Source organism: Xenia sp. Carnegie-2017, unplaced genomic scaffold, assembly GCF_021976095.1.
Source record: "Xenia sp. Carnegie-2017 unplaced genomic scaffold, XeniaSp_v1 HiC_scaffold_14, whole genome shotgun sequence".
Taxonomy (NCBI): Eukaryota; Metazoa; Cnidaria; class Anthozoa; order Malacalcyonacea; family Xeniidae; genus Xenia; species Xenia sp. Carnegie-2017.
The window spans coordinates 13,144,835-13,169,268 of NW_025813447.1; the positions used below are offsets into that span (position 1 = coordinate 13,144,835).

The 24,434-nt window shown below is 32.4% G+C and overlaps 6 protein-coding genes across 8 annotated transcripts; 4 read left to right on the top strand and 2 right to left on the bottom strand.

Moving 5' to 3' along the window:
- The first annotated feature begins 15 nt into the window (after positions 1 to 15).
- LOC124434741 (microprocessor complex subunit DGCR8-like) lies at positions 16 to 3,879 on the top strand. Its single transcript, XM_046984640.1, has 11 exons — positions 16 to 181; positions 366 to 508; positions 1,061 to 1,786; positions 1,861 to 1,961; positions 2,047 to 2,149; positions 2,226 to 2,282; positions 2,388 to 2,456; positions 2,528 to 2,629; positions 2,704 to 3,345; positions 3,486 to 3,631; positions 3,704 to 3,879. The coding sequence occupies exons 1-9, from the start codon at positions 67 to 69 to the stop codon at positions 2,764 to 2,766; spliced, it is 1,479 nt and encodes a 492-aa protein (XP_046840596.1). The 5' UTR covers positions 16 to 66; the 3' UTR covers positions 2,767 to 3,345; positions 3,486 to 3,631; positions 3,704 to 3,879.
- Positions 1,293 to 17,667, bottom strand: LOC124435314. Its single transcript, XM_046985250.1, is given in 17 exon segments — positions 1,293 to 1,302; positions 11,017 to 11,391; positions 11,477 to 11,591; positions 11,623 to 11,837; positions 11,997 to 12,093; positions 14,031 to 14,312; positions 15,037 to 15,244; positions 15,330 to 15,371; positions 15,564 to 15,739; positions 15,893 to 15,901; positions 15,967 to 16,053; positions 16,145 to 16,198; positions 16,328 to 16,558; positions 16,636 to 16,819; positions 16,927 to 17,170; positions 17,233 to 17,311; positions 17,387 to 17,667. Coding segments are annotated over 16 exon segments (2,493 nt in total). The 5' UTR covers positions 17,492 to 17,667; the 3' UTR covers positions 1,293 to 1,302; positions 11,017 to 11,026.
- On the top strand, positions 4,894 to 6,914 carry LOC124434744 (E3 ubiquitin-protein ligase RGLG1-like). The gene has a single exon (XM_046984644.1). The coding sequence runs from the start codon at positions 5,414 to 5,416 to the stop codon at positions 6,497 to 6,499; it is 1,086 nt and encodes a 361-aa protein (XP_046840600.1). The 5' UTR covers positions 4,894 to 5,413; the 3' UTR covers positions 6,500 to 6,914.
- Positions 6,631 to 9,248, bottom strand: LOC124434746 (eukaryotic translation initiation factor 4H-like). 3 transcript variants are annotated; one of them, XR_006944875.1, is made up of 10 exons: positions 9,140 to 9,248; positions 8,630 to 8,855; positions 8,484 to 8,532; positions 8,348 to 8,412; positions 8,189 to 8,270; positions 7,979 to 8,053; positions 7,799 to 7,918; positions 7,480 to 7,678; positions 7,304 to 7,348; positions 6,631 to 7,053 (listed from the first exon to the last, which is right to left on the bottom strand). XR_006944875.1 is itself a non-coding variant. In XM_046984646.1 (9 exons), exons 1-8 carry the CDS (start codon positions 9,214 to 9,216, stop codon positions 7,488 to 7,490), a joined length of 885 nt encoding a protein of 294 aa, XP_046840602.1. In that variant the 5' UTR covers positions 9,217 to 9,247; the 3' UTR covers positions 6,631 to 7,053; positions 7,480 to 7,487. The 3 variants fall into 3 exon arrangements, 1 of the variants encoding a protein (XP_046840602.1); XR_006944874.1 differs by having other exon boundaries at positions 7,304 to 7,678; XM_046984646.1 differs by lacking the exon at positions 7,304 to 7,348 and having other exon boundaries at positions 9,140 to 9,247.
- LOC124434749 (mediator of RNA polymerase II transcription subunit 31-like) lies at positions 9,511 to 10,316 on the top strand. The gene is made up of 4 exons (XM_046984648.1): positions 9,511 to 9,547; positions 9,688 to 9,762; positions 9,857 to 9,953; positions 10,044 to 10,316. The coding sequence occupies exons 1-4, from the start codon at positions 9,520 to 9,522 to the stop codon at positions 10,219 to 10,221; spliced, it is 378 nt and encodes a 125-aa protein (XP_046840604.1). The 5' UTR covers positions 9,511 to 9,519; the 3' UTR covers positions 10,222 to 10,316.
- LOC124434751 (serine/threonine-protein phosphatase 2B catalytic subunit 3-like) lies at positions 17,658 to 23,706 on the top strand. The gene is given in 18 exon segments (XM_046984650.1): positions 17,658 to 17,989; positions 18,194 to 18,455; positions 18,537 to 18,579; positions 18,648 to 18,762; positions 18,834 to 18,969; positions 19,138 to 19,311; positions 19,571 to 19,654; positions 19,889 to 20,044; positions 20,186 to 20,255; positions 20,258 to 20,467; positions 20,716 to 20,932; positions 21,119 to 21,249; positions 21,339 to 21,445; positions 21,710 to 21,812; positions 21,889 to 22,028; positions 22,098 to 22,190; positions 22,426 to 22,510; positions 22,603 to 23,706. Coding segments are annotated over 14 exon segments (1,713 nt in total). The 5' UTR covers positions 17,658 to 17,989; positions 18,194 to 18,455; positions 18,537 to 18,579; positions 18,648 to 18,762; positions 18,834 to 18,952; the 3' UTR covers positions 22,729 to 23,706.
- Positions 23,707 to 24,434: the final 728 nt, after the last annotated feature.

Genomic DNA, 24,434 nt, shown 5'->3' on the forward strand with positions numbered 1-24,434 from the left:
TCAGATTTCAACATATCGACAGCAAGATTGGTTTAGTTGAAACTTCACAGGAGAAAATCTTCATAAATGAAACGAAAACATGATAGTGGCAATGATTTGAATAAAGACTTCGGTGTGGAACGTGATGATGAATTGCGAGATTGTCTATTGGAAAGCGAAGAATTTGTAAAAGTCATAGAAAGTGAGAATTGTGGCAATGCAAAAGAGCTGCTGTAATATTAAATTTTTAAACTGCACTAACATTTTAATTGAGCTATTTACCTCACTGACAATCAAATAAATCGTATTTAAGTGTTCATGTTTAACTTAATTTTTTTATTAAATAGTCTAATGACTTTATTTTCTTTATGAACTTTTTCTTTCAGATGAGGGTGCAGAACCAAACCTAGCCCTACCACAAGACTGGTTAGCTTTGTATCATAAAAGTGGCGGAATTGTTTATCTCAATCGCAAAACTCGAGTTTGTACTTGGAGCAGACCTTACCACATTGGAACAGCTAGTGTTAGGGTATAACATCTCCTTCACATTGGCTGTTGAAGTTGAACATGCAGTTGAAGCTGTTTGTTTTATTTTGGTTGGTCTGTTTATCTACCAACCATCATAGATCAAATGTTTTAACTGGCATAAAATTAATGTTTTTTTTTATGACATCCAAATCATGCATCTTTAGAGTTGTTTTTATGCAGATTATGAATTAACCTTTTTCCATGTTTGTTGTATTTTTTGAGGTTTAAATTGGAAATTTCATGTGCACTCGCAAAAAATCTATTTCCATTACCAATGATATGAAGCACACATCCCTCCCCATGTAGCCTTGTGTTTGTGTTTTTTGAAAAATCAAACAAAAATTTGAAACATTTCATTTTGTTCTTTCAAAAAAAAAATATACAAGAGTGCAAATAACAGCCTGTTGATTCTAACCCTATGCATGAAGGCAAAATATTTTTCAATAATTTAATGGAATCCATATTATATGGATACGTATGATATGTATCATATTGTTAAAGATGTACTTATAAATATGTTACTTCAACTGTAATATTATCTTCGCTTGGCTAGAAACACAACGTACCGACAGCTGCTATACCTTGCTTGCATCAAAGCTTAGCATTACAAAAAAAGCTCAAGATCAACTCTGATGTAAATGAAGATGCTAGTTGTGGTAATTCAGAACATCTCAATTCAAAAAATAATCATTGTATAGTTATGGATGATGAAGTAAAAGCAAATTCAGCGGAGATTGGGGATGCCTTAAAAGAAGATGGGCACAATAACTTAAAGAATCATAATAATTGTAGTGACTATTCAGGCTTGGAAATGTTGAGTTTCCAAGATATAGAAGCATATCTTGCTCATCTGTGGAAATTTAATAACATTACCAAAAATGAAGGAAGCAAGCCCTTGTTTTCAGATGGAGTTGAAGATACTGAATGCAAAAACAATGTTTTGAATACATTGAAAACCATTCCATATCTTATAGAAGGAACAAATTCTTCATCTAACAATGATGAAAACTTTGTGATAAATCCAGCAGGCAAGAGTGCCTTATCTCTTCTTCATGAATATTGCGTGAAAAAGCAGCAAGCAAAACCTGAATTTGTGGTAGTGGAAAGTGGCATTCCTAAAACTCCTTTCCAGGCTAAAGTTCTTGTTAATGGACTTGAGTATGGTAAGGGTATGGCCAGCAGCAAAAAACAAGCAAAGCATTTAGCAGCACAAAGAACATTGGAGATATTTATGCCTCAAAAATTTGCCCAGCTTGTTAACTATGAAGATCGTCTAAAGGTATTTTATGTACTGATACAAGATTGTTTTTAACATCAAAAAATGTTGAATATTATATTTTCAAATATCCGTAGGTTTTTGACAACATTTCTATTGAAGATAACAATGTGTATGACTTGACTGAAAGGTTAGGATTGTTGAGTCCTTATCAAGTTCTGAGGGAGTGCATTAAAAGGTATTTTACTAATATGTAAAAGTAAAGTGAATTTTCTTTAATGTATTTTAAAAAAGATAAAAGAAAATATGTTGATCTGATTTAGAAATCAAGGTGTATTAAACGCTGATATAAAATTTGATTTACACTATGATAAAGAAGAGAAACAATTACAATATACAATGTTATGTGGAAAACATGAAGCTCGGGTGAGTATTCTTTTGGACCTATTTTATTTAATAAATTTTCCTATTTTTTAATCTTTTGGTCTTTTTGATCATCTAGGGAAATTGCAAAAATAAGAAACTTGGTCGAGAATATGCCTCTCAAACAATTTTAAAGGTTAATCTGACATCACAAATATTCAAATATTGTTGAATTTTGTCATATTTTATTCATATGCATATGACTTATAAAAAGTACGTATGTGGTATAAAATTTATGTAGAAGCTTCATCCAAAGTTAAGTTATTGGGGCTCAGTTTTACGAATTTATGTGGATGAACACAGTGTTAAGGTACGTTAAATATTGTTTGAAATGAACTTTTTGCCGAATATGGTAAGAAAGGTATTCAATAACTCATTTAGGAATTATCAATGAAATGTGAAAAACCCTCGTCCCCTGCATCGTCCTGCACAAATGAAGAACTTTTGAGAGACTTGAAACATGAAATGAAGAAAGTCTTGGAGGTGATTCAATTTATTTAAGTTTACTAAATTCCATTTTAATTTTGAATTATTACTACTTGTATTGTATATTGTAGAAGAGAACCATATCGTCGTCTACTGGTACTTTTACGCAGTTTATGACCCACATTGACATATAGTTTGTAACTGTCTTTAAAATCATTTTGCAATCCTTTTTATACAATAATAATAGTTAGGTTTGATTTATTTATGTTATTTACATAATTTTTAATAGCAGTTGTGTTTTTTTCAAAAAACTTAAAATAAATGATAATTCTTATCGTTACAATACTCCCGCGTAAACGTCTTTTGGTGGATGGGAAGCACTCATGACTCATGTTTAAACTCGTCAACGTGGTCGTGAAACTCGTGATCGTGATGGAGAAGAAATTACGGACAACGAGAAACAGTCGAAGAATTAAAAACCGCCAGCAACCTTTAAAAGGGTGTGATGAAAAAATAAGAAAGCAAGGCACTCAGGATAATGCATCGACTGTTTGTACTGAATTGGCTTCAGTGAGTGAACATGTTTCTAAAGTGGTAGAAAAGGACCAAGTGAAAAAGACAAATCAAATAAAAGAGAACGCTACATTGGAGTCTCAGAGTTTGAAACGAAAAAGTAAGGAAAGTAGCGTGAACAGTGATGCTGTGAACAAAAAGATGAGAAATTTAGAAAAGAAATATGCTCTATGTGAAATTTCCATCAAAATAGAAAGATGGTAAGTTTAAATGCAAAAATAAGAATGATCGCGGGCTCTTATTCTCCTACTCACCTGGTCATCAGCCCAATGTTGTTTTATAAATAAAACCATGCTTCATATCTTTATTTCATTTAATATTACTGTAAATTCAATTTCAGCAATTCCTGACATGTGTACAAGCGACATGCAGACGAACTGTGTAAAAATTTAAGGAAAAAGTTTGTTGATGTTAAAGTTGAAATTAATCCACAAAAACCACGAAGCAAAAGCTTCGAGGTGATACTTTTACCAGAAAATGATGATGGTATGTAAATGAAATCATTATATCGTATTAAACCATCTTGTGTATGTAATATTACCTCTTTATTAAATTTAGAAATTGTAATATGGAGTGGTTTAAAGAAAGGGCCACCAAGAAAACTCAAGTTTCCTGATCAACAAAAGATTGTTACTGAAATTGAAAAATATGTTAGAGATTTATAACTAGTAAGTGCTAACAACTATCTCAGTTTTGATGAGTTTATTAAGGGAGATGTTTGAATATTTATGAAAGCCTGTGGTTCAATTGATTTTAGTTCAACATCACAGACTTGATGTGTTAAAATATTTTTTGTCTCCCTCCTAATTTTCCTTTTTTTGCAATTATTGGTGTTTTGTTTACTGTTGTGATTGTGTTGATATTCTAGTGAAGAAATATTGTTTATTATATTTAATTAAAAAAATCTGAAACATGCTCAAACTATGATCAAAAAAGTTAAACATTACTAAGAAAAGATTTTACTTTTATGAATTCATGTTTTTTTTTTTACATAGAATATTTTAAAAAATGGGATTTTTCAATGATCTCTAAATGATATGTACACAAAGTTGAAAGACAAATTTTCACTTTTGTCATGAGAAAGTTGAATGTGGTTCTATGTATGTTGTATTGGCATTATTTGGTGTCATTAGCACAACTATATCTAATATCTTCTGGTCAATGCATATTTAGGCAGTTACAATCATTCATATTTTTAAGTTCTATATCGGTTGATTTTGTAAATTTTGTATTTTGATCATTATAACTCAATCCTTAATATTATAACTCAATCTTTGACATTTTAACTCTATCCTGGCAATTTTAACTCAATTCTTCCCATTGTACGCTGTGTATAAAAAAATACAAATATATTTAGAAATTTACATAATGTTCAATTTCAATGACTTATCATTATGCTAATCCTTTTACTGGTGCATTGTTATGCATATTTCTTTATAAATTATGTTGAATTCCTAGTAGTAGAAAAACTTTAGTGCTATAGTGACAAAGATATTTAATATATGCACATAGTATACAATACTGAATGCACCCTGTGGACCTAGCATAGAAATTATCACAATTTATTGAAGTCCTTTCTATTCACACACCATTCAAAAATAAATTGTTTTTCTCTTCTCATTGTAAAACAAATCATAAGATAATTACAAATAATTTAAATTCACAGTGTGATTTACATACAACCACGTATTTCCTCGATCAACGAAGCGTAGCCAAATAAAATTTTAAATTTAATATGTAACATTCATAAATTTTCAAATGAATGTTTCAAATGAATAAAGTTTTACTATTCAATATATTGCATCATTTTGAAATCATATATAATAACAACTTTGCTGGCCTTTTGAGGAAATTATTTTCCTGTTACGTTTGAGATGAGTGGATGAAATACCTGTGTACAAAATTGCTAATTATTGTCTAGTATTTAACTTCTTTGACAATAATTTTTCAATAAATGGTGGATACTTGCGCTGCCGATGTGAACAACAATAGAAGTATTATCAAGATTCAAGATTAATGAAGTGCTATTATCGTATACATGTGTAAAGTTTAGTTGGTGAACTCAGGAGAAAGTTATTGAGTTCCCGTTACGTTTGCATTTTATGGTCTCGTTCTTCCGTTGACTTTGGAATACAAACTGTTTCGTTGAGTGAGGATCTAAGGATGCATTCTCCATAATCGCTTGCTTTTGACGAGTTTTATTGTTGACGAACTTGTGTGGTGTTGCTGTATTCAGTTGAAGGACTTTCTCATTTTGTCATATCATCTATGGATGGACTGCTGTATATCTTAATGATATGTCTTTTCATGCTTTTCATATGGATAACATACATTATTTATAATGTAATTTATTTTCCAATGAAAGCATTTTACTTAATACCAAGGAAAATTAGAGATTGGTCTTTGTTATTAAAGTTTGGTGTCACTAATCGATCAAATACCTTTGTGCAGATAGACGATCGTTTCAATTCTCTAGATGAAGTTAAAAAGGCGATGCGTGTGAATGGTTTGACTAAATGTCAACTTATTATTGGTATTGATTTTACAGCAAGCAATGAATGGCAGGGACGTAAAACGTTTGGTGGACGATCTTTACATCATATTACCATTGAACCGAAATCCAAAAGGATTAGTAAATGGAATCCTTATCAAAGGGTGATCCGAGCCATAGGTGATGGATTACAAGAATTTGACGAGGATAATCTAATCCCTGCGTTTGGATTTGGTGACGAACGGAGCAAAGATCATGGCGTATTTCCACTCATGGATGATCCATTGCCATGCAAGGGTATAGATGAGGTTTTAGAACGTTACACGAGGACTGTGGGCTCAGTATCTCTCAGTGGTCCAACTAGTTTTGCACCTATTATACACAAGGCCATCGCCATTGTAGAAATGACTCAAGAATATCATATACTGCTTATAATTGCCGACGGTAGGGTTGAAAACATGCAAGATCTTGAGACAAGAAACGCCATTGTCGACGCGTCAAATTTTCCTTTGTCTATTGTTCTTGTCGGAGTAGGGGACGGACCGTGGGATATGATGCATGAATATGATGATAAACTACCGCTGAGACGTTTTGATAATTTTCAATTTGTCGAGTTTGTTGAGAAAAAAGCATCTCGTTTCTCAAGAGAATTTGATGACGAATTTGCGCTTCGTGCTCTTATGGAAATCCCAGATCAGTACAAAGCAATACGCTCGCTTGACATGCTAAAAACTAATGACAATTCCAACATTAAAATGAATCACTATGAAAGTCGGAGAAAAGATTCTCGGGAAAGTCGCCATCCTGAATTGATTGTGACGCATAGACGTAGTCATGATGGAATCTTGGAAACTGATCTTTAAAACGAGATTAGATTTCATTGAAAGAATAATTTTGACTGCACTAATATTTTTTTTCCACTTTTTTTTGTCCTTTCATCAGCAAACTGAGATAAATTAATGACCGAAAAAAATATTTTATACGAGTACAGTACTAGAGTTAAGGAAAATTTAATTTGTTAAAATATTGATTGTACACAAACACCAAAAAAGTATGAAATGAGTAAATTAACGTTGAACTTTTTGGAAATGGTAAAAAAGCACATACTTTTCTTCATGGATCCCAAAATAATTACATCGCTAAACCTGTCAACAAAACAGGCAGAAAAGATGTAATAATTTCTTAGATGGACCCGTCTGTAGAGGTTTAAAATATAACCACCAATTGAAAGTTCTTTATTGATCAGTTGATCAGATAATAAAACTGTTCGTAATTGAACCACGTTAGTTGTGGTCGTTTATTCTTCACTTTATACTTAATCAGCAATACATTGAGCTTTTTGCTCTTTTTCTTCTCAATTATCTCATTCAGTGTGGTTTTTTCTCCTAGCTGTCGCAGGGATGATCTTTATAAAACACTAAAACAAATGAAAACTCGTGTAAGCATTTACGTGGCCATTTACATTAAGATAAGAAATCTCTGTTCTTTGGATGTGATATTTTGTAATACTTTTGTTAAAATGTTCACAACAGAAGACTTGCTCTTTCTTTCCATCTTAATATCGACATTTTTATTTGGTGTTTAATTCACGAAGTTTGAGAAATCAAACATTTTTATCGTCATTATTTTAACCATTCACTTTCTTTTGAAAAATTCTCGTTACTCACTTCGTAAAGGAAATACATTGTTATTGCTTTGTTTTTGAAGGTTATCTAGGTTTGAAAAAACGATATGTAACCACCCATCGTTGAAGTCCTATCGTCTATGTCTATATGTCCATTAGCAATCCTTGTTCGAATTATAATTTTACATAAAACCTTAACGTATGTTTTGTAAACATTACCAAGCTCACTACTTGTCGCTGTTTTCGCTCTCTTTACGTTTTCTTTCCACTTCAGCTTGTTTCTGCTCATATTGTTTCTCGTCGCGAGGCTTTGCTCCGCCAAATATTTTGGCCTGTTGCATAGAATTTGCAATATCGTTGACGGGATCTTTGACTGTCCGAGGCAGTAATTTTAACCTTGGTCGTTCGCTGGCACTTTCTGTGTATAATATACAATGACACAATCTTGTTATAAAGCAGAATTTTACTTTGTGACTCTGCTATATGTATCAACTCCTTGTTATATATGGCAAATTTGACAATGTTTGTCAATATTTACCTTCACTTGGCTCTGGAAAGTTGTCATATTGCATCGGTGGCCCTCTATTATCCCTTCTACCTCCATACCTCCCTCCTCGTCCACCATCATGGCGGCCTCTATCCTGATAACCACTGCGACCTGTAAAATATGATATATCAGTAAAATATGTTCTATATTGAAGAGAGAAAGTGTTTATACCTTGATCACGATAGTTGTTTTGTCCTCTGTCTACCTGAGGTCTTCCTCTATCTCCACCTCTTCCTCCACGAAAACCTGAACATAGAAACTGAGCTCAACATAAATGTGGATGTACCATTTGTGTCATCAAGTTTATTATTTTCATACACAATCAACTCCATCAAATAATTTCATTTGTTTTTATTCAAAATTTAAAATTGCCATGTAAACCTCCTCTGCCTCGTCCTCTATCTCCTCTATCTTTGTTTCTTCCCTCAGCAACATCTACCCTTAGATTTCTGTTGCCATATTCCTAAATATGGATAAACATTGATGTGAACAACATTTTTTATTGTTTCTCAGCTACAATGATGGTAAAATTAATCTTACAGCATCATTGTATTCTAGAGCCTCAACAAGCGACTTCTTGTCTTCAAATTCCACATAACAAAAACCTGTATTTATAGGATTCGTCAATATAAAATATGCTTTATAATAGGGGAAAAGCTCAGTTAGTAAATTGTACCTTTAAATTTGTCCGTGTCTCTATCACGAACAAGTCTAACACTACGAATCTAACATTGAAAGTACACCAAATATATTAAATTTCAATGGTCTTTGGAAGATTTAGTTGCTTTATGATTCTGACAATTACATGAAATAAATACGTACACTTAGATTAGCAAATATTCTATCAATATCCCCTTGTACAGTGCCATCCGGTAGTCCACCTACAAATGCAGTGAATGGGGGTTCCTCTGGAATCTTGCTGGATCTACCTCCACCATAACCTGAACCACCCCCACCATATCCTCTATCATCGCGGTAACCACGGCGATTTTGACGATTCCAGTCATTACCTCCACCAGTACCACCAGCACTACTATAGTAATTATCACTACAAAATCAAATCACAATTGCTTAAAGAAAAGGGAAGGTGAGAATTTCAAACTATGTTAAAATAAAATAAGTGTATGTTATATAAGCTCATTTGTAATCAGTTGTAGCACGCGTTGTCATTTTTAATTCATAAATATTTAACATAAAGCACGTTAATCTACGTAGCATAGCAAAATATATTTGTTCATAAAAAATAAAACATCTTTCACTTGCAGTATTTACACGTAAGTCGTTGAAATTAAAAAACTTTAATGTATAATTTTTCATACAAGCGTGTTCTACCTGTGTGGTCGGGCATAGCCGTAGCCATCTCTTCCATCTCCTCGTCCTTCTTCTCCCCATGTCGATGGATCAGCCATTTTGAAAACGAACAATGTGGCGCGGTCGGAGTTTCGGAAGCCTAGGACCTAAGGTCTGTTCATTTTTTCCGCTACACATATAAAATTTTTAGGGTATTTGTTACTCTACTCGAAATAAAGTTAAATCGTTTCTGAAACTTTTAAAAATTTCTTACACTCATCGTATAATAACTCATGTTTATTTTTTTGTAGGTTGCCATTACACATGACTACTATGGAATCTTTAATATGGTTAACACGTGGTGGTCAGGTAGAGTTTTTAGATCGGGCCCAGGCTCCAAGTGAGAAGCCTCTCAATTCAAGATGGCGGAAAGCGAGCAGTATGTGGAAGGTGATGTTTTTTCGATTTTTTATTGTATTCAGTCATTGAAAGTCTTGGTTCAATGATTCTTAAACGTATTTAAAAAATTCCTTATGCTTTTGCTTTCAGTATTGCTCTAATTTATGTACTCTCTATTTGCATTTATTTAGGTTTTGATAACCGACAACGCTTTCAAATTGAACTAGAGTTTGTACAATGTCTGGCTAACCCACATTATTTGAACTGTAAGTACTAACGTGCATATTGAGGAAATACATTGTTAATGTTTGAAAAGTAAGTTTATAAATGAGCGCTGATGACTTTTTTAATTTTATATAGTTCTGGCTCAGCGAGGTTATTTTAAGGATTCTTCATTTGTGAATTATCTAAAATATCTTTTATATTGGAAGGCACCACAATATGCCAAATTCTTAAAGTATGTATGAATATCATGTTTAAAAAGTTTGTTCACTGAATGTTTTCTTGCATTTAGTCTTACTGTGTTTTCTACTTATGCATCTCCTAGATATCCTCAATGTCTGTTTTTTCTGGATTTACTACAATATGAACATTTTCGACGTGAATTAGTCAATGTACCTTGTGCAAAGTTTATTGATGAACAACAATTGCTTCATTGGCAGTATTATTCAAACAAAAGATGTAAGGTTGCAATGCCCAGTAAAAGTGAGGAAGCTACAACATAATATAAACTTCAATGAAGAGTGTTTGTCATGCAAGACTTTAATAAACTGTAAGGTAATTTAGAAATGGAAATATATATTCTTTCCTAAGGTCTGAACTAACAATTTTCAAATTGCTATCTTAACTATTGCACAATTTGGCAAACCAATTTTTGTAAATTGCAAATGTCTTATACAAGTTCTTGGAATAACTTGTAAAACATTCGCAATCCAGTCATGTCATGGTCATGTAAGTCTGTAAGTCCACACATGGTCATGTCATGTAAGTCCTTGCTAATCCACACATGGTCATGGTGTCGCTAAGTCCACCACATGGTCATGTCATGTGTCCACGCATGGTCATGTGTGGTGGTCATGTAAGTGTAAGTCCTCGCATAATCCACATGGTCAAATGGTCGTGCAAAGTCCTTGCAAAGTAGTAGAAGGTTTTGTGTTGTGTAAAGTGTCTTAAGTTTAATTTTATTGAAATGCTCCATTACACAGAATCCTCTCGATAAAAGTTGCAAAACATATAACAAAATAATTTTTATTATTTAAAACATTTTTTGTTTAAGGTTGAACAGAATATGTAAGAAAACAATGTAAGAAATTGAATGCAGAAATGAGTAATTTTTTCTTAATGTTACAAAGTGTATGTACTAATTAGTTTAAATTGAAATGACAAGAATCCATAAAAGTTTTATAACATTTTTATTATAAAACATTTTTGTTGGTTGAACATATGAAAACAAGTTTAATTGAAAAATGAAGTTTTTGACAAGCGCTTTAGTTAACATGTTTTTCCAGTTGACATTGTACAATTGTTGTATTAATTTTTAACATGTTCTTCCAAATTGACAATGTGATTAAAAAAGTTCTCCAAAATCTGTATGTCACTATTGCAATGCATGCAAAGCCATTTGCTGGATATTTTCTTTGGTATCAAATATTCTTGAATATAGCATTGAACCATTTGCAAAACATAAAACAAATACTTTTCACATTCTTGCATTGGTATGGATTGTCCTTGAAGTATTTTCTTGTAGGTAGCACGAGGCAATTTATTACTGAAACCCATGCCAAGATGTGATGGTTTAATTTGTGTGGTAAGAAACTGCAACATTTTGGGATTATTTGAAGCAATATCTAAAGCTGTTTCTCCTGAGGAAGTCTTCACATGAAGAAGATCATATCCTACAGTAAACAAAGTTGATGACAAAGTATGTTGTTGTTTATTCACGAGTTTGAATTATGTTTAATTAATGTATTATTCTTATACCTCCAGCTTTAGTAAGAAGTTTAACCACATTCAAATGATTTCCAGCTACAGCCTCATGAAGTGCAGTGACTCCATTCTCTTGAGATTTAGCATGTAAGTTCACTTTGTTTGTTCTCTCTATGATTGATAATAACATCAAAATGTACGTAGAATTGCTTATAAAAATAGGCAACGTTCAATCACTTACCATGATATTTTAAAATTATCCTCACACAATCAACATTACCCCTGTAACATGCGTCATGTAAAGGTGTCCATCCTGCATTATCCCTTACATTCACATCAATATCTTCTTTCGTTAATAACTCTTCAACTTTAGCTGCGTTGTTTTTTATACAAGCCAAGTGTAGTGTCGTTTCACCTTGTTAGAGACGTTTAGAAAAACAAATGTAATCATTTCAAAAAGACACTTTTTTTTGCTAACATCAGTTTATATTATGGCAATGTTACGTAAGTTGAATACGCGAGAATTGTGTATAGCAAAAATCATTCATGAAAAAAGAAAAATAGAAAAAATTACCTTTTCCATTTTTCTTCATTGCTTGTTTGGACGTTTTGTCTTTCTTAGTTCTTTTCCTTTCACCGATGTTTGGTAGAAGAAAGAAATAACAATGCACCTGATGATAAAAGATATTACGTAGTAAGGTGTCATTTGAATTTATTATCTTTAACTAAAAAATTTTTGAACGGCATTCAGACATCATAAACGACATTCATGAACATTTGTAGACAACGTGAACAACATTTGTTGACAACGTGAACAACATTTGTAGACAACGTGAACAACATTTATAGACAACGCAAACAACATTTTTAGACAACGTGAACAACATTTGTAGACAACGGGAACAACATTTGTAGATAACGCAAACAACATTTTTAGACAACGTGAACAACATTTGTAGACAACATGAACAACATTTGTAGACAACGTGAACAACATTTGTAGACAACGTGAACAACATTTGTGGACAACGTGAACAACATTTTTAGACAACATGAACAACATTTGTGGACAACGTGAACAACATTTGTGGACAACGTGAACAACATTTGTAGACAACGTGAACAACATTCGTAGACAACGTGAACAACATTCGTAGACAACATGAACAACATTCGTAGACAACGTGAACAACATTCGTTGACAACGTGAACAACATTTGTGGACAACGTGAACAACATTTGTAGACAACGTGAACAACATTTGTGGACAACGTGAACAACATTTGTAGACAACGCGAACAATATTTGTAGACAACGTGAACAACATTTGTAGACAACGTGAACAACATTTTAGACAACGTGAACAACATTTGTAGACAACGTGAACAACATTTGTAGACAACGCAAACAACATTTTGACAACGTGAACAACATTTTAGACAACGTGAACAACATTTTTAGACAACGTGACAACAAACATTTTAGACAACGTGAACAACATTTGTAGACAACGTGAACAACATTTGTAGACAACGTGAACAACATTTGTAGACAACATGAACAACATTTGTAGACAACGTGAACAACATTTGTAGACAACGTGAACAACATTTGTAGACAACGTGAACAACATTTGTAGACAACATGAACAACATTTGTAGACAACGTGAACAACATTTGTAGACAACGTGAACAACATTTTAGACAACGTGAACAACATTTGTAGACAACGTGAACAACATTTTAGACAACGTGAACAACATTTATAGACAACGTGAACAACATTTTAGACAACGTGAACAACATTTTAGACAACGTGAACAACATTTGTAGACAACGTGAACAACATTTTTAGACAACGTGAACAACATTTATAGACAACGTGAACAACATTTTAGACAACGTGAACAACATTTTTAGACAACGTGAACAACATTTTTAGACAACGTGAACAACATTTGTAGACAACGTGAACAACATTTGTAGACAACGTGAACAACATTTGTGACAACAAACATTTGTAGACAACGTGAACAACATTTGTGGACAACGTGAACAACATTTGTAGACAACGTGAACAACATTTTTAGACAACGTGAACAACATTTGTGGACAACGTGAACAACATTTTAGACAACGTGAACAACATTTTTAGACAACGTGAACAACATTTTTAGACAACGTGAACAACATTTTTAGACAACGTGAACAACATTTTTAGACAACGTGAACAACATTTATAACAACGTGAACAACATTTTAGACAACGTGAACAACATTTTAGACAACGTGAACAACATTTTTAGAACAACATGAACAACATGAACAACATTTGTGAACAACATTTTTAGACAACATGAACAACATTTTAGACAACGCGAACAACATTTAGACAACATAACACAACGTGAACAACATTTGTAGACAACGTGAACAACATTTTTAGACAACGTGAACAACATTTTTAGACAACGTGAACAACATTTTTAGACAACGTGAACAACATTTATAGACAACGTGAACAACATTTATAAACAACGTGAACAACATTTGTAGACAACATAAACCTTCCCAACCAAACAACTACTATATCTTTACTATCTCGTACAATTTTGTTTAACTTCAGCGATTTATCAAGGAGTGTTATATTTTGTCGGGGTATAAGTTGTTTGTCATAGTTTTCCAATTTTAACTCCAGTATTTTCATTTTTAGCCACACGCATTGACATCCTTGGAGGAAGAATTTCATCGCTTCGTCACAATTGCTCTTCGATATTTCCTCAAACAACTGCTTTACGATAAAATTGCTGGCTCGTCCTGTAACGTCGTCTTTCCTCATGAACGTTGTTACAATGGAAAGCCAATCCAATAGAACGTTGCTGGTTGAGAACTAGATGAAACATTAGTTTTTACTGTTAATGTAAACACTAATTAAACTTCTTCACTTAAAATCATACAACAGTTGTACAACAGTTGATTGAGAATGTGTTTCCATGGTAAAGAACTTCTAGGTTGGTATGCTGTTGTTGTGAATACTACGAGTACTACCCCTCTATCATATCACGTACCTCTCATTTATATGACGTACCTCTCATTTATATGACGTACCTCTCATTTATATGACGTACCTCTCATTTATATGACGTACCTCTCATTTATATGACGTACCTCTCATTTATATGACGTACCTCTCATTCATATGACGTACCTCCCATTTATATGACGTACCTCTCATTTATATGACGTACCTCTCATTCATATGACGTACCTCTCATTTATATGACGTACCTCTCATTCATATGACGTACCTCTCATTTATATGACGTACCTCTCATTCATATGACGTACCTCTCATTTATATGACGTACCTCTCATTCATATGACGTACCTCTCATTTATATAACAAATAATTGTAACTAATGTTTTGATTTTTACACGACCATATGAACCTTGTCATGCTAATTGCACAATTGACATTTGTTACAAAATAGATTTCATTAGTAAGGATGAAAAATGGGTTTTTTATGATGTCAATGTGCTCAAAAAAACATCCCTTCATTTATGTGGATATTCAATTTTTACAGATGGAGAACAAGTGTGCAAGAAATTCTTACTGCATTCTCATCATCGCTTGCTTTCTTTATACTCTGACAACACAATAATATGAATTCCTTCATTTCAAATGGTAAGTGACAACTTATGTTGTAAGAATCAGGCCATAAAACTTGAGAAAGAATTTTGTTTGTTTGTCCTTCTGTACTCCCATCCAATTTAAACAGCTTATCAAGAAACTTCAACAATAATATAGCATTGCCACATTTCCTAAATGGAAAAGTTCACTTAGTCATCAATAGTCATTGAAAGATTCCTTGAAGCAAAAAAATATTTGTAAACGTCATTTACAAACCAAATTTCAGTTCTGTCATTTTCTTGCTTCTTGAAACTTTTCCTACATAGATATAATCAAAGGAAGTAAGCTTATATCTTGACCAGTAAGATACATCTGACATCCGACTAAATATCATTTTTATTTCATGAAAGTACAAGGTCAATAAGTTCCCTTTTTTCTGATGATTTCCCATAAGGTGACCAACTTATCAAGATTTAATGATACGCATATTATATAAAGTCAATTTCTTACCATATTACTTTACATATAAAATTCCATGGGGTAGATGTTGCCCCTTGAGGGTTGTCTGTATTGTGTTCCACAAGTGCCATCAGATAAAATGTCTGCTTTGATCCAGGTGGGTGGACCTCAAGTATGTCGTATAGTAAACGTAAAGTTTGAAGCGCTTGTTGTTTTGTTGGAGAGTTCTATAAAATATAATCATTATAAAATTTATATTACATTAACACTACATCATTAATTAATGATCCTTACAGGATATTTTTGAATTGTAAAAGTTCTTCTATTTATAATATAGTCACATTAACTGCTAGTAATATCAGATAGATTTAAATACTAACAAGAAGTAACTCATTGATGATAATATGAAGCCATTTTGGTGAGGGAGCATAATCTTCTGACAAAGAGGAGATCACAGTTTCCACAGCAAGATTCCCACACTCTTCATCAATACAAGATTCCAAAATATTTGACAAATAGTGGGAAATGTTGTTGATTCTGCCTAGAAATATTATGATTGTGTCAGTTTAATGTTTAAGGTAATTTATTATAGGGAATTAGAATACTTACAATAGTAATAAACATATACCTACTTTTGAAGGGAATTTTATTGTATTCAAGTTGATTTGAGGTGGTAAATCATGTTTCTAAAAGAAATAAATAAAACATCAAAGGTTAAAGACTTCATGGCCTGTCAAACACTTATTTCTATGCAGCTTATGTTGTAAAAAAATTGATTCCAAGATTAAAACTACATCCATTGCCTATGTACTTACCAATGTCTTTTGCCTTTTTTTATTACACATATCACAATCAGCATTTAAACGTTTCACTCCTTGATTCCTTGAATGGATCTTGTTCATTTTCATATCCCCATTTTCCTTTGCCAAACACACCTTAGGAAAATTCCCATTTGATCTTTTTCCAGGATTTTCTATTGATCTCTTTTTGTTGGCTAAGTTGTGGTTTATATTTTCATTGCAGATGATAAATGTTTCCTTAGGACCCTAGAGGATCAATGTGGATAATACTCTACACTATATGTGTGTATTGACAATGAGGGAATAGGAATCACAACATTCACCTGAATGATAAATTCTGGAATATAATCTGGGGAAAGAACATGAATCCCCATTTTTCTCAAATGAAGAACCTCAGGAAGCAACTTTGTCTCCACAAATACATATTTGATGTCTTTTGGAAAGCTAGAAGGATCTTTAAAGTTTATTTTTCTTTTGTAAATCATTGCATTTCCTGCATCAAGAAGTCTGAAAAAAGATTTATTACATAATGTATGTCTTTGATATGTTATCACTCAATGATAAGGATAGATAAAGTTTCAATTGGAAAAAACCTCTTTTATATTTGCCATTACCTTTCATATGCTGCCTTCGTCTTTTTATCATTAAAATGAACTGCAGCAGTCCAGCTGTTGAAAGCACCTCCTTTATTACTTTGAAAATAAAGGCGCCATTTTCTTGGAGCATCACAAAGCATGTTTAACTTTTTATTATTTGTCACATCAATGCAGTTAGGTAACCATTCATAACTTTCTTCATCTAACCATTTTCCTTTGGCAAAACTCTCTTCCACATATTGCTTTTGTAAAACCCATTTTCCTGACAAATTTAGTTCATTAATACAAATGTTCATCTTAAATTGCATGGTGAACGTTTCATACCTAATGCACAGCCACCCAGAAACTTTTCTCCGCGATTTGGATAGCCACATATAATATGTGTGGCTAGTTTTGAGAATTTCTATAATATTGTTAATATGACGCGGAAATCATTTTATTGTTAATAGGTCTTTTAAACTAGGAAACGCATATATACCTGCAAGTCGATTAATATTCCACCCAACTGCTTTATACATCCAGCTAGGTATTGTTTTTCTTCCGAAGATAAAGAAGTCAACTGAAATCGTTTCAGTTTGGACATTGCTATTTTATAATAACAACAACATAACACATTGTTTTCATCATAATTTTTGAAATGTTCCCGCGTTTTCGACAATTCTTGCTTCTCGGTGTGACGTAATTTTTGTCGATCATCTTGTATTTTTATGATTTATCACTCTATGTAAAAAATATTGTGTATTTTATTTTTTTGTATCAGCCTTATGACTCATTATTATAATATTCGTAATGGTTTTTGCATATCTTTATTGAAACTAATAAAAACTAGAAAGGTGGCAGAAAAAGTTCGAATAACTTACGCGACATTAAAGGCGATGCACGCATAGTCCACTTCAAAGTTCCTAGCAAGACGATGTCTCTGACACATGAGATAAAAACGAGGATTGTTTTTAAACATTTCGACAAAGAAAATCATTATTTTTTAGTAAAAAATGGAGAGAAAAGTATTTGGAGTCTGCCTACTAATGTTGTCGGTTTTAAGCAAGACATAAATGACAATGTTGGCAATCTTTTAACTTCCGTAAGTGTTTTATTTTGACACTTTCAGTTTGTCAAATTGATGAAAGACTCGTAATTCTTTGTCTGATTCGTATCTTTCTTTTGAATTTGCTTAATTTAATAAAAATTAATGCAATCGTTAAAAATGATAAATTTTTTGCTGTATAATGAAGAAATATAGGTATGCTCATTTTATTCCACTGACATATTAATATAGTTTTTCTAGATTTTAGGTGTGTCGACTGCAGCAACTTTTCATAGCCTCCTGCAAGTAAGACATACTGTCAATAATTGTTTGGTGGAGTTCATTTATCTTTTCACCACAGATGACAATCTTGAATGGCAAAAATCAAAACTTGCTAATGCATATGACAGGAAATCATTAAGCGAGGTGCAAGGATTGTGGATGCCATATTCTGAAGTATCTGCTTTTAATAATGATGAAATTTGTTTAACGACTAGTGAAATATTACATAATGTTGAACAAGGTACCATATTTCTTGGCAATTGTTCATTTGGTTGAAATTTATCATAACTGCAAGATGGGAATTATGATTTTCTCTACGTAGGTTATGAAGGCACTCCATTGAATATTCTTAATGAGGATAAAAGGTATAAAATCTTCATTATTTTTGGTTTCTGAAATTTTATGAGAACATTTTTATATGCGTATTTAATAGTTCATCCATCACTGACTCAGTTCCTATTGATAACAAAGCAAAAGAATATGAAAAAAGGAGGATGTAAATATTCTTTATGATACACTTTTGGATGCAGCACAATTTTACAATAAAGGTATTAATTATTCATTAGGTATTCAATGCTTGGATATATTATTTTAGAATTTTTGTGTTTCTTTTCTATAGAAAAACAGTTTATTCAGAGTTTGTTTCAAAGATATGCATCACCTACTTTTGACCAACTTGAAATTACTGCCTTTACTAAACTAATGCACGAATTGTTATCTGCTAGCTCAAATTTTGAAATGGAACAGTTATTCAGGTACTATTAACCAGGTACTGTTTCATATCATCATGTTTCTGTTGTTATTCACAAGACTATGACATTCACAAAAAGGAGCTAGGTAAAGCCACTAGATATAACACATTGAGTCTATGAAGTTATTCGTTTGAGGTCCTTGGTGTAAATTGTAATTTCTTTCAACTCCAGAGCATTTGACAAAGGCAATAAAGGTTATCTTCTTCTCAATGACTTGTTACATGGTCTTGCAGCAATGGATCCAAGGACAGTACATGGTGGTCTTCCTGCTGAATTGAGGTGTCAATATATTTTCAAGTATTTCAATGTGTCCCAAACAGGATATCTTGACAGTGAAGAATTTGGGTAAGAAATAAAAAAATTGTGTTTTTTTTATGTCAAATATTTTCATATTGCTTGAGATATGATAATTGTTTAATGTTAGGTTAATGGTGAGAAAACCTTGGTTCAAATTGCTTCAACTTTTCAATTCATTTATGATTTTGCAATCATTAGTTTGGGCTATATGACATCAAATTCAGGATTAGGCTATAGACCAGTGACTACTGGCACTCAAGTGGATAAAATCTCAACTTTGCAATTGTTTTGTTGTGTTTTACTATAGAAAGATGGTTTGGGAAATTATGAAGATAAAAGGTGAAAATCTTTCTGATGAGTACTTTGATGCAAGAGTTAAAGAACAAATGAAGTTTGTGGATTTTTTTATTAAGTTGATAAGATAATAATCTTGCATGTAATGTTAAGAAATTAATTAGAAAGTATTGGTAGAGTTGAATAACTATTTCCTTGTTATATATGTTGTTGATAATTCTACCTAGCAAGTATTATTTCAAGAAAATATTCGAAAGACGTTCTTATTTACAGTCTTGACTATTATCTTGTCAATAAACCTCTTTTACTTTTAATATTGTTACATTTCAAGGTGTTTTGGCAAAGATGTCATTGAGTGTTTATCATTGAAAGACTTCATGGATGGTGTTGGACTCTTAAAATTTCGTGGTACATCTTCATTGCTTCGTTTAAACTATCCCTTTAGCGAAATGATAATGAATTTGACTCATAAAGTCACCAAGAAAAGGTAAAAAATTTAATGAAAGTCATAGTATTTAGTCATTGATCTAGATGTTTTTGTCATTGTTGCAGTTTTTAAATCTTTGAATTCCTTCATATCACATTGTTCCTAAATTGACAATATGTACATGATGAAATTTTTTTTCAGAAAATTGATGAAGATAAAAGCAGAAGAAAGTGAGGATGATTGTTTGCCTCTTGAAGACACTGATAAACTACTAGAGAAAGGAATGGGGGAGAGGAAAAAGACCATATCTCGTATGAGTTAGCAACACATGTAGTCAAAGTTCGCCGCAGTGGAACTCTCACTAATGTCAGTCAATTGTGGGACTTGTGTGGAACTGGTGCTTTAGGAAAATCAGTACAAGATCTCATTGCTAACAATCGCTCAAAACTCACTCGAATGTCATCTGTCAACTCATTTAATGAGGTAGTTACATATTTTCCTTATACACAACTATATTTTTCAAGAGTTCACCAACGTACCTTTAAACCTTTGAGAGAAATGTGTGATTACTTATGAACTTTGAAGAATATGTAGTTTTCCGTTTGTCCTACATGGCTATATTTACAAATTTTGGTTGTCTTAATAAAGCTCCACTTGATTGAGTGAACTTGGAAGAATATATTTATCTTATGAAAATTACAATTTTCTGTTTTGTTATTGTTGTTTATCAGAAATCCATTCCCAATGAAATGTTGTTTGGCTTGCGATATTTTGAAAGACGTATTGATACTTCAATGTCAGATATCTCAGCAAAAGATTCCTTCTGTTGGGGTGAAGTTGATATGAAATCATTTGCGAAATGCATTCTGTCAATTTGTCATTCTGTTCGGGAGATTATTATCAAGGAAGAAAGACTCTTAAAAATTGAATCACCAGTTTACATTTTAGGTATGTAAATCCTGTGATGTTTGACACAGGTTTTTAACTGTTTTAATTTGCCCTTTTTGGTAGTTTACCACTAATGGCTAAACTTGACTAAAATGTTCATTTTGTGTGACCACGTGACCAATGGAGTAGATACAAGTTTTATCTGTCTTCATTTCATTTAAGTCTCATTCTTGATCTTTTCAATAGGTGATATTCATGGAAATTTTCATGACTTGGTGTGTTTTGAGAAAGTTCTTTGGAGAATGGGTCCAATTCTCACCCCTTCTAGCTTTCTATTTCTCGGTGATTACGTTGACCGGGGGGAGCATGGGATTGAGGTATTTTTTCATAGCGTTGGGGGGGGGTGTCCATTTGTATGTAAACATCAGGAAATGCAATCTTAACAGAAGTGTTTTTTGTTTTCCAGGTCGTGGCCTATCTATTTGCTCAAAAATTGTTGGCACCAACAAAAATGTTCTTGATTCGTGGAAACCACGAAATTCGCGAGACCCAGATATCATTCACATTTTACAGGTAAGAAAGACAAGAAAATCTACAAATTCACCCGTTATGTTCTTTTTAATTTCATATTGCTTGTAGAATTAAGTAATCTGAATTATGTGATTAAGGTGTATTCTAAAATACCTCAATTGCTTCAGTTACGTCTGATAAAACTATTGGAATGTACCTTCATTTTAACCTCGTCTTAGGCATTAACGTCCATTTCGTCCAACACTTTTCATTTTTTACTATGGTTTAATATCTTGCAGAGTCTATAAATTGTAGCTACCTTTCTAGAGAATGCAAAAAGAAATTTGGTAAAAATATTGGAGTGGATGTGTGGGAGGCAATAAACTCAGTTTTTGACGTTCTTCCTGTTGCTGCCATCATTGACGAAAAGGTTAGACTAAAACATCGTGTTTTGAATCTTAACAATTCTTGTGCTTCAAAAGCAATGATACTAGAAATTTAAATAGATTTTTTGTGTCCATGGTGGTATACCTTTACCCAGCCATGGTAAAGGTATGGTTAGCGAAATCAATAAAATTCCTGCTACCCTAAAGGATCCTATCAATGAAGAGTTGGCCTGGGAATTGATGTGGAATGATCCGTTAAGGTTTATTGTGTTATGGTACCCCTTTCTTTAAATCTTTTACTTGATAGATTTTTTGACGATTTATTTTAGGCCTGAAGAAATTACTGATAAGATTAAAGAGGATCTTTCTAAAAACAATGGCTTTATAACGAATTCAAAACGTGGTACAGCTTATCAGTTCAGGTGATAAAAAGAGCGATCATTTATCGCAATCTGTATAAAATTCTTGAAAGTGTTTTTAATCGATGCATGTTTAAAGATACACTCTCTTGTTAATAGAAATCTTAATTTTATTTGATCATTCAAATTCTCTATGCAATGTTTCTTTATTATTTCTTCACTGAGGTTCGCATCATTTCAGTTTAAACCATAATTCATAGTTAGATCATTAAAATTGATATTTGTTTATATTATCTAGTGCGGACGCCCTTGATGAATTCTTAGAAAGAAACAATTTGACTCACGTGATTCGTGCTCACGAAGTTCAAGAAACTGGGTTTCAGGTATGTCAAAGTTGATGTGAGAGATATCTTACAAATCATGATAAATCATTGATGCCATCAATAGCAAACTGGTTTTCTTTTTATCCTTTCAGGTTCAACAAAATGGCAAACTGCTTACTGTCTTCTCTTCCTCTCATTATTGTGGTGGATTTAATGAAGCTGCATGTATCTTAGCTCATCAGAACAAACTTCGTACCATTCGCTTGGATACATCGTAACATTTGGTCATACATCGTAACATCTGGTTGTATATTGTAACAACTGGTTGTATATCGTAACAGCTGGTCACATATCGTAACAGCTGGTTATGCATCGTAACAAATGGTCACATATCGTAACAAATGGTTATATATCGTAACAAATGGTTATATATCGTAACAGCTGGTTATATATCGTAACAGCTGGTTATGCATCGTAACAAATGGTCACATATCGTAACAGCTGGTTATATATCGTAACAAATGGTTATATATCGTAACAAATGGTTATAAATCGTAACAGCTGGTTATGCATCGTAACAAATGGTCACATATCGTTTTAATATCTGTACGTGCACTTAAGCTCACTATGAAAGACGTTTCGTTCAAAACAAACATTTTAACAGATCTCTCATGAAAAAGGGAATTGTATATGATTATGGTGGAAATAACATAAACTTTGTGTTGTACGAAATTCAGCAAGAAAATATTATCGTATCAGTGGTATCACAAGATAAACATTTTAATGAATGTTCGGCAACGGTGATTATTGTCGAAACAAACAGCGATTAATGATTCATGTTGAAGTTTTGATTTTTTTATCGTCATAACTATAAGAAAACGTCCAGCAGTACTTTTTTTTCTTACAAGCGTCATCATTTACACAAACCTGGAACGTTACGGAAGCAGGTATAAATGTTTTCATTTTATTACAATGTTTAATTTTAAAAATGGCTATGATAAGCACGTGAAATTTTGTATTATAGCACATGTGAAGCCTGCATTGGCTTGCTTTTCATTTCTGAAATCACGATAGAGTAATCATGGCATTATGTATTCAAAATTAAATATCTATTGTCCGTCTTCTATTATCTGGTCACCAAAATCGTTCGACAAATTACGTATAAAACTAGACACAATGTCTAAATGACAATGAATGATTGAACATAAAATTTAATTGTATTAATGTATATAAGACAATAAATTATTGTAAAGGTACTATCGACCATGTGCGTGTTTATTTACTATGAAACATAACCCATAAATAGTCACCCACTTGCTTAAGATAATGAAAACTTATTTTATGTCATTTGCCTTTAAAATATAAAAAATATATTATTTATTTCAATCAGTCGCAATGATTAAAGTATTCAGTATATTTCTCAACGAAGACAAATTTAAAAAGAATTAGGAATCAGGTTTTGCAGCTTGATTTCTGATTTTTAGTATGTGTGAAATTATCAGGGCTCTTGGCTGCAATGCTTATTTGTAGATAAATTTGAATTGTATCAAAATTGGGAATAGAAGCCGACAAATAATTTTACTGGCGCGAAGCTCTGTGTTGTTCTTTTTTATGTTTTTTATAATTCTGTAGTGTCAGGTCTCATTTATGAACTGCGTTGTATCAACGTGTTGAAATATGACTACAAATTGTAGTAATATAATTGTCCATCATACTGGACCTGGGTCTTTTTTATGTGAAAGCTCGATAAAAAATACACTATGATGTTTGCAATTGTCGTTCATATCATTAAAACTGATAACTAGAACTTAATATTAGATTTAGAACTGTCGAAGTGCCAATGTGATATTTACATTTGAATTATCCTGTATTGCATTTTCAAAGAAAAACAATTTGGAAATACTTTATAAAAATATAAAGTTTTGCTTTCATATCATATGAAAACCACGGAAGGATAAGTACTTCACGAGTAAATTGGACCATT

Bases quoted from the DNA above. Each gene is read 5' to 3' on its own strand.
- LOC124434741 (XM_046984640.1), top strand. From the start codon at position 67: ATGAAACGAAAACATGATAGTGGCAATGATTTGAATAAAGACTTCGGT. The intron at 1,787-1,860 runs GTATTTTATGTA...AAATATCCGTAG, and splicing joins ACTATGAAGATCGTCTAAAG to GTTTTTGACAACATTTCTAT. The intron at 2,150-2,225 runs GTGAGTATTCTT...TTGATCATCTAG, and splicing joins GTGGAAAACATGAAGCTCGG to GGAAATTGCAAAAATAAGAA.
- LOC124434744 (XM_046984644.1), top strand. From the start codon at position 5,414: ATGGATGGACTGCTGTATATCTTAATGATATGTCTTTTCATGCTTTTC.
- LOC124434746 (XM_046984646.1), bottom strand. From the start codon at position 9,216: ATGGCTGATCCATCGACATGGGGAGAAGAAGGACGAGGAGATGGAAGA. The intron at 8,856-9,139 runs GTAGAACACGCT...TTGATTTTGTAG, and splicing joins GGCTATGCCCGACCACACAG to TGATAATTACTATAGTAGTG. The intron at 7,919-7,978 runs GTATAAACACTT...CATATTTTACAG, and splicing joins AAACAACTATCGTGATCAAG to GTCGCAGTGGTTATCAGGAT.
- LOC124434749 (XM_046984648.1), top strand. From the start codon at position 9,520: ATGGCGGAAAGCGAGCAGTATGTGGAAG. The intron at 9,763-9,856 runs GTAAGTACTAAC...AATTTTATATAG, and splicing joins TAACCCACATTATTTGAACT to TTCTGGCTCAGCGAGGTTAT. The intron at 9,954-10,043 runs GTATGTATGAAT...TGCATCTCCTAG, and splicing joins CAATATGCCAAATTCTTAAA to ATATCCTCAATGTCTGTTTT.